The 9,301-nt window shown below is 43.7% G+C and overlaps 1 protein-coding gene across 1 annotated transcript in view; it reads right to left on the reverse strand.

The window, feature by feature from the left end:
- Positions 1-6,998, reverse strand: part of LOC136863379 (phosphotriesterase-related protein) — a 137,508-nt gene extending 130,510 nt beyond the window's left edge. The window contains exon 1 of the mRNA XM_067139782.2: positions 6,863-6,998. Within this exon, the coding sequence (XP_066995883.2) occupies positions 6,863-6,884 (22 nt within the window). The 5' untranslated portion in view covers positions 6,885-6,998. The remainder of the gene's footprint in view (positions 1-6,862) is intronic.
- Between the last annotated feature and the right edge of the window lie 2,303 nt (positions 6,999-9,301).

Consider the following 9,301-nt stretch of genomic DNA (forward strand, 5'->3'; position numbering starts at 1 on the left):
GCTGTGATCCACCTTAAACAAAATCCCGCTGTAGCACTTTTTCCTGCTGTCACTCCCTTCAACTCAAGTCCAACAGCGATAGGATAAGGATGGTGGAGGCAGGTTTTCGGGTGAAACTGGAAGCCCCTAGTTTGGACCTACACGTTGGCAGCAGATGTGTGATGGTCGTCTTTCTGAGACCCCTTGTCTACTCAGGAATTCGGTCCTGCATCTGTGTTTGGGCAGGCCTATTTAGGATCACCGCTGCCCACCCTGAATGGGGAAGGCCATAAAAAATGTGGGCTAAACATCGGTAGTCACACTCTCAGCGGCTGGGAGGCCGCACCCAGCGGGTCACCCCTTATGCGGTCAAAAAACGAAGATTACCAAAACTTTGGTTATGGGAACCTGGAATGTTTGAACTCTACTTGATTTGAAAGACAATAACAGACCTGAGAGAAGAACAGTGCTTGTCACCCATGAGCTTGGACAAATGAACATTGATACTGCTGCCTGAAGTGAAACCAGACTGTCCAGCGAAGGTAAACCTACAGAGTTCAGCTCAGGCTACACAACTTCTGGAAGGGTAAAGGTGAAGGAGAACACCGCATTCATGGTGTGGGATTCGCTGTGAAGACCACATTGGTGAATGATTATCAGCTAACTCCAACCGCAGTAAGTGAAAGAATTATGACTCTCTGAATCCCACTTTCTGGAGCCAAATCTATGACACTCATCTCTGCATATACTCCCACCTTGGATGCTAATGTAGAAGCTAAAGACCAATTCTACAACCTGCTGAGCACTACCATCACCATCCGACTCGTTGGCTGAATGGTCAGCGTACTGGCCTTCGGTTTAGAGGGTCCCGGGTTCGATTCCCGGCCGGGTCGGGGATTTTAACCTTCATTGGTTAATTCCAATGGCCTGGGGGCTGGGTGTTTGTGCTGTCCCCAACATCCCTGCAACTCACACACCACACATAACACTATCCTCCACCACAATAACACGCAGTTACCTACACATGGCAGATGCCGCCCACCCTCATCGGAGGGTCTGCCTTACAAGGGCTGCACTCGGCTAGAAATAGCCATACGAAATTATTATTATTGCTACCATCACCAAAGTACCACCAAGAGACAAACTCTTACTACTTGGCAATTTCAATGCCAGAGTTGGTGAAGATCACCAATTATGGGGCAATGTGATGGGAAAACATGGACTTGGTAACTGTAATGCCAATGGTCTACTGCTTCTTGGTTTATGTGCTGAACATGAACTCTTCATTACTAATACTCAGTTCCGCCTGCCTAATCGCTACAAGACCACTTGGATGCATCCTTGCTTAAAGTACTGGTACATCCTTGATTATATCATCACCAGGCAATGTGATAAAAAAAGATGTCCTTGTTACAAGGACTGCAAGAAACATAGATAACTGCTGGACAGATCATAAGCTCCTTTTTTGCCTGCCCAGAAAGAAATTTGATACTTATAAACTTCAAATTTAATCCATTGCTACAGATTACAGAAATGCAATCTCAAACAAACTGGCTAGTCATCCAGTCAGCGGTAATAGTATAAATCAGGAATGGGCTATTAATTTTTTTTTTTTGCTTTACGTCGCACCGATACAGATATATCTTATGGCGACGATGGGACAGGAACGGCCTAGGAATGGGAAGGAAGTGGCCGTGGCCTTAATTAAGGTACAGCCCCAGCATTTGCCTGGTGTGAAAATGGGAAACCACGGAAAACCATCTTCAGGGCTGCCGACAGTGGGATTCGAACCCACTATCTCCCGGATGCGAGCTCACAGCTGCGCGCCCCTAACCGCACGGCCAGCTTGCCCGGTCAGGAATGGGCCACGTTTCAGTATGTCATCACTGAGTCAGCTGAGCAAACAATTGGTTTTGTGAGGAAAAAAAGACAGGACTGGTTTGATGAAAATAATGAAGAAATTAAATGTCTAATCAATGACAAACGGGAAGCCCACCTATCCTATCTTCAAGATCAGTCTTCCAATGTGAAGAAATCACATTTCTTGGAACTTAAAGGAAAATGTCAGGCACAAATTAGGGAAATTAAGAATAATTGGTGGCAACAAAAAGCTGAAGAACTGCAAAGACTATCTGATGCCCGTGACCTGCAAAACTTCTATGCTGGCATAAAGGAGATATATGTTCCAATTCGATTCTCATCAGGGTCATTGAAGACTGCTGACAACTCCATCATTTTAACTGATAATGGAGAAATTTTAGAGCATTGGAAGGAACATTTCTCTTCACTTCTAAATCGTGTCTCCAGTGTTGCTGAGGACTTTCCTCATAATGTCCCTCAGCAGCCCCAACAACCATGGATGACAGTTCCACCTACATACAGAGACTTCACCAAAGCACTCAATCAACTAAAACCAAGAAAGGCCTGATAACATCCCTCTGGAACTGATACAAAATGGTGGTATACCCTTGAAGACTAGACTTTTCACACTCATCCTCTTGATTTGGAAATCTCGAGAAGTACCCGACGACTTGAAGAATGCTACCAACATCACTATCTTCAAGAAAGGTGATCGTAGTGTATGTGGGAACTACCATGGTATATTGCTTTTGTCAATTGCAGGTAAAATTCTCGCAAGAATTCTATTAAACTGGCTCCAAGTTATCTCAGAGAGGATTTTGGCCTGAGTCTCAATGTGGTTTCTGAATCTCTAGAGGCACAACAGATATGATATTCTGTGCTAGAGAACTCCAGGAAAAATGCAGAGAACAACAGCAGCCTCTGTATTTAGTTTTCTATGATCTGGAAAAAGCCTTTGATTCAGTACTAAGAACTGCTATGTGGAAAGTATTGAGACATTTTGGATGTCTTGAACATTATGTGAAATTGGTTCAAGCTCTTCATGATGGCATGTCTGGACAGGTTCTTCATGGTAACTCAGTATCAGATTCATTCCCAATCACTCATGGACTGACACAAGGCTGTGTGCTTGCTCCTACACTCTTTGCACTGTACATGGCTGCCATGTTGCACGAATCATCTGCAAACAACTTAGGCATGGAAATTAAATTTTGTTTTGATGGAGGCCTTTTCAATCTGGCAAGACTTTGCTCACAAATATGTACTCTGGTTACCCGGGTGACAGAACTGCAGTATGCTGATGACAACACATCTCCTGCTCTAACACCTGCAGAACTACAACAGTCAGTCAACTGCTTTAAAACTTCATGTGAAAGCTTTGGCCTTGCCATTAATGCAAAAAAAGACTAAGGTACTTGCATAACCTGCCCCAGGATTAACACTTCCTGAGTTCAGTATTTCCATCTTAAACACAGCACTGGAACAGGTTGATCACTTTTCATATCTTGGAAGCATCTTGTCTAAACGGTGTACCTTTGAACAAGACGCTGATAAAAGAATTGAGGTTGCTCATGCAGCATTCGGATGGTTAATGCACAGAGTCTTCATGAATAATGACCTAAAACTGCATACCAAACTCATGGTGTACAAAGTTGTTGTCAATTCCATGCTTCTGTATGCCTGTGAAACTTGGACACTGTGTCGCCGTGATATCAAGAAACTTGAGTCCTTCCACCAACAGAAAATGAGATTCATCTTGAATATTAAGTGGGAGGACCAAACACGGCAGTTCTTGACAAAGCGCAGCTAAATAGCATTGAGGCAACAATCATCGCTCATCAGCTGAGATGGTTAGGCCATGTTTACCACATGGGTGATACCAGGCTTCCCCGCCAAATTCTTTATGGTGAACTTTGCTCCGGCAGTAGACCTCATGGAGCCCCTCTTAAGCGTTTTAATGACCAGCTGAAACACATCATGAAGACAACTGGTATAGATATACAGACATGGGAAGAATGTGCTGTGGACCGCTCACTGTGGCGGAACACTACATCCACCGCTGTCAACTTGTTTGAAAGAGAATGCTGCAGACATCAAGAGGCCAAGTGACAAGCAAGAAAAATCCATCAATTACAACCCCGCCCTCCTCCATACAGTGATTTGTGTGGGCGTATGTTTTATGCCAGGATTGGTCTGTTTAGTCATCGTAAACACATCCATAAACTGAGTTGAACTGGTCAACGTATGCAGGAAGAAGTTGTATATACTCGGATCGAGTTACAGCCAACGACGACTCATCATCATCAGGATCATTGAGAATCAGCTGGAAATATTCGTCAGCGGAATTGGGACTGTCATCTCCCCCTATTCCTCTTGGCATACTGGTCTGCAGTGCATGATGATGTCACGGGATGCACATTAGCAAGGATGCTGTTTGAAGAGAACTGCACCTCCTGGTGGACTGAACATTTGGCCAACCTGAAGATCATGCTGCCCCAACTGACCAGTACTGCCTGGTTCTGTCAAGAAAACTGGAGTATGTACATGCTGCAGTCCAGAAGAGACTGAGGATAGAAAGCAACAGAATGAAGGCATGATATGACCAATGAACGGATGCTACTGGATATCATGAGAACAACCTAGTGTGGTTGTATAATCCCAAGCTTCAGAAGGAAGGCTCTTACCCGGTTCTGAAGAGAATAAATTACACCATCTATCACATACAAAGGGGCCCAAGATGCAAGATGAAGGTGGTTCATGCGGAACGATTGATGCCTTACTGAAGAACAGAAAAGAGGGCAATACTTGTTGTAATGTGACTGTTGGCTCCGTTGAGCCCCCTTTCATCAGTTCTTGGAAGGGATGAGCGAGTCAAACTGTGGAACTACTGACTGGCCTGTGGGCATGTAACAGCTTCTACTTGTATTGTCTCCATGAATTTTCTGAAAGGCATAACTAGAACATTTGTATTCTGGCTGCACTCTGAAGATAGTAGGACTTCATCATCTGATCTATAAAAGCAGGTTCACCTCAGAAAGATTGGTGTTGTGTTGATGTTGTACTGCTGAACTGTTGAGTGTTCTGTAATGAGTAGTCAGTTACAAGTGGTGAGCTGAGAGTTCACGTGTGGAGCAGTCACGAGTTAAATGTGTGAGTTATCGGTCTTGTCTGGAATCAAGCCAAGTCTACAACAGTCAAGAATTGTGATAAACAATAGACGCGCATTTGACCCTGACTACATGGTTCTGTTATGTATAGAGAGTGGGTTCATGCATAGGGAAGTGAATGCAGAAACCTATCAATCGAGACTGCGGAGGATCAACGTTCCAGGTAACAACTGCCAGACGAATACCTGCTGTGAGGATGAGAGACTTTCGTAAATAGCCAGTAATTAGTGAAGTGTGTCATTCATGGTCGAGTAGAATTGTGTGTACTAACTGAGCCATACTCAATTAAATTAGTACAATGAAAGTGAGTGTTTTATTTGTAACAGTACATACTGCACTAATGGGGGAAACTCTGATTCTGCCCGAGTAGGGAATTTGCTAGGAGACTCCCCAATTTCCAAATCAACACATTAGACTTAACAGTATTACAAAGAGCACAAAAGAGTAAAGACAAGAATTTTACAATTTGCTTTATGTAACACCGACACAGACAGCTCTTATGCAAAAATAGGAAACCATGCAAAACCACCTTCAGGGATGTCAACAGTGGGGTTCGAACCCACTAACTCCCGAACGCAAACTCACATCCGCGCGACCCTAACTGCACGGCCAACAGATTTTTCAGACGGGGTTCACATACGTGAACATGTTGTCCCTAACTCCAAAAAAATACGAGAAAAATAATCCACAAAAATTAACCATTTGTGAACGCTAGAATTTACACCTTGGAACGCAAACGGCACTCTAGTTTTACTGTCTATGCTATTTCTGAGGTAATCTACACTTCATCATCATCATCATCTGTTTACCCTCCAGGTTCGGTTTTTCCCTCGGACTTAGCGAGGGATCCCACCTCTACCGCCTCAAGGGCAGTGTCCTGGAGCTTCAGACTCTTGGTCGGTGGATACAACTGGGGAGTATGACCAGTACCCCGCCCAGGCGGCCTCACCTGCTATGCGGAACAGGGGCCTGGTGGTTCCATCCCGGCATTCGCCTGGAGGAGAAGTGGGAAACCACGGAAAACCACTTCCAGGATGGCTGAGGTGGGAATCGAACCCACCTCTACTCAGTTGACCTCCCGAGGCTGAGTGGACCCCGTTCCAGCCCTCGTACCACTTTTTCAAATTTCGTGGCAGAGCCGGGAATCGAACTCGGGCCTCCGGGGGTGGCAGCTAATCACGCTAACCACTACACCACAGAGGCGGACAATCTACACTTCATTCGATTCATAAAATCCCCTAACCACGCAGAAGTTATTTGCTCTGGGCAGTAACTACCGGTACGTATTAACTGGCCATAAAATGCAGTACATTACGGTAGGCCTTTACGATGTTTATAATACTACGTAGGTTACCAGTTGGGAGAGAGTTAAACGTTCGGTACGGGTAATCCTGGGATATTTAGTTGTTAGTCCGTGTTTGATTGTAAACAAACCTGCATTACCGAAGTAAATTCGCAACGTGTAGACTATAACCGGATAATCTGTTGGCATTAGAATTTATGGGCGAGAAAAATTGTAGCAGTGTTAATTTATTAAGCGGATCACAGATTTCAAGTGACCTTGACAATACAGTAGGCCCTACCGTTACATAATACGTTATGTCCAAAAATATTAACTGAACGGGAAAGAAAACATTCTCGATATAAATTGGGTCACTGTGCTAGTTACGTTGTTGGTTTCATAACGTTAGTCTTAAAATAGAATCACTGCAAGTTCTATATATAATCGGGCTTACAACTTCTAGCTTAAAGTAATAGTCTATAGTCGGCCACCGATATCCATGAGTTAGGCTGTGGTAGGTTACTACTAAATAAAATGACATTATTTTGGATAAAATCGTGAAAATAATTCTCACCTGTTTGTATTTGGCCTGGCATCACACTTGCTTCAACGTGAGCACTTTTCAGCTACGAGTACAGTATGAAACGCCGCCCTAACCGGAACAGTTTTTCAGTCAACCTTGGGAGTGATATGTTTCCGTTTGTTGTCTCTCTCTATCTTTATGGTCTATTCAGACATAAGCCTATAAACTCGCACCATTAGGACAGGTAATAAATTATCGTATTCATTTCTATTTTAAGAAGATCAGCGGAACGATTAGTTCAATGATCTTATCAATCTAGAATACCGTACTCGGCACCATGATTGAAAAAACTGAACCTTCACTGCTTTCCAGCTAACATTAAAACCGAGACAGTAACACACACACACAAAAACTCACTTGCTTTTGGATATCCGTCAATAGTAGGATTCGTTTGAAATACTAATATGATGGAATTTAAAAGAGGAGACTTAAGGTTGCAACGTTTCAAGTTTATAGGAGGACAACACGAGCCGTACCGGTCGAGATCGGCGGAAGGATAAACTGCATGCATTGTTAGGCTACAATACGAAAATTCAAACTCATTTTTGACAGTTTAATGTTCCTGTATTGTTACGTAAAGCGACGGAAAGCAATAGCAACCTACCTCACTCCTCATTTTGCCTAGTAGGCCTACGCCTCATTTTGGTGCTGCCATTGGTTTTCGTGGTTTTCCTATAACTGCATGTGCATAGCCTTTGGTGGTGCTGTTTGAGGATCCAACCAGCCTCTGGGCTGATGACCTAACAGACACGTACCTACCTCTGCACGTGGTTACATCTGAGTTGTCCAGTCACAAGTACATAAAAATGAAACTGACCAAGTGAGTTGGTCACGCAGCTGTGAGCTTGCATTCAGAAGATAGTGAATTCGAACCCCGCTGCCGGGAGCCCTGAAAGTGTATTTCACACCGGGAAATCACTGGGTCTGTGCCTTAATTAAGGCCACGGTCGCTTCCTTTACATTCCTAGGTCTGGCCTATTCCATCGTCGCCAACACGCATTAGGCTAATAGTCGACGCGACGTAAGAAAAACAACTTTTTAAAACTTCAGAAACGTGCTTAATATGTTTTGCTGTTCTTTGCATTTTCTTCTTCGAAGCGATGTTGCTACATACGACACAATATCCTCACAATTTAAATGAATGAAGTAAGGAAAGAAATTAAAATAATTGGTTTTTACCCGTCCATAAAACAGGTTAAGCTTATCTGATTTCAAATACGGAGCTGATTGTTATATTTCTTCAGTCCTTAGTGGGCGTGATAGTTTAGTGGCTTTATCGCTAGTCTCCCATTAAGGTGGCCGCTATTCCACTCGCGGCCAATGTATGTTAGACGTGATCAATCAATGAATGGTAGTTGCCAGTGCAGTAATAATAATAATAATCATCATTGTCATCATCATCATCTGTTAGACGATGAATTTTACATGGCTACCAATGTAACGAATATATTGTGCACTAACCGCGGTGTGAACGGACGTTAGTGTGAGTCATGATGCCTTCTGGAGAGGGATGAAGGGGACAGGCGCCCCTAATAATCTCCAATGTTTAATGTTAGTGAATGGTTAGAAGATTCTGGTTTACCGGAAAGCACTATTAGTGGCAGCCGTAGGTTAGAGTTCAGTTACGTTGCTTCAGAGATAAGTAATAATAATAATAATAATAATAATAATAATAATAATAATAATAATAATAATAATAATAATAATAATAAAATGGGTTGAATGGTCAGCGTTCTGAGGGCTCCGGTTTCGATTCCCGGCCGGGCCGAGAGCTTTTAACTAAGTGTGATTAGTTGCTATAGGTTAAGGACTTCATTTACATAAACACTACCAACTTCACACCGGATCCCGGGAGATCTCCGAAGTTAAGCAACATTGGGCGTGGTCAAGATATGGATGGGTTGCCACGCGCTGATGGCGGGGGGTAAGGAAATGGAGGAGCGGAAAGGAACTTGCCACCCTACCGTACGTAAACTCCGGCTCAGGAACACCTCTGCGAAGGTTCGGGCCTGCCTTCGGGCAGAATAAACTCTTACCCCCTACCAACCTCCACAGAAACACACAGTGGTGAATATATACCTCCAAATAGTGTTAGCGTCAGGAAGGACACCCGACTGTAAAACTGGGCTTCAGCCACATTGGTAAGAGCCCCAAGATACAAGGGGAAAAGACCAGGTAAGGATAATCAGCAGGAACAGAAGAAACGTTTGGCCTCAACTACTGTGTGCAATCATTTTGATGTGTCGCCACTTGGGCTGCCTGCGAGTCTATTTCCACCTTCTTTGCTAAAAGTCAGAGAAACTGGATCTCTTTTAGAGTGAGCTATTGCTGAATGTTAATTAATTGTGCCGGATGTCGGGTAAACACTGAATGTTTCGCCAGAGATTTCTTACATGCCGACATCGTAAGACATAGAGCAGGGCCTCTCAG

The sequence above is a fragment of the Anabrus simplex genome, chromosome 2 (genome assembly GCF_040414725.1).
Source record: "Anabrus simplex isolate iqAnaSimp1 chromosome 2, ASM4041472v1, whole genome shotgun sequence".
NCBI classification, from domain to species: Eukaryota; Metazoa; Arthropoda; class Insecta; order Orthoptera; family Tettigoniidae; genus Anabrus; species Anabrus simplex.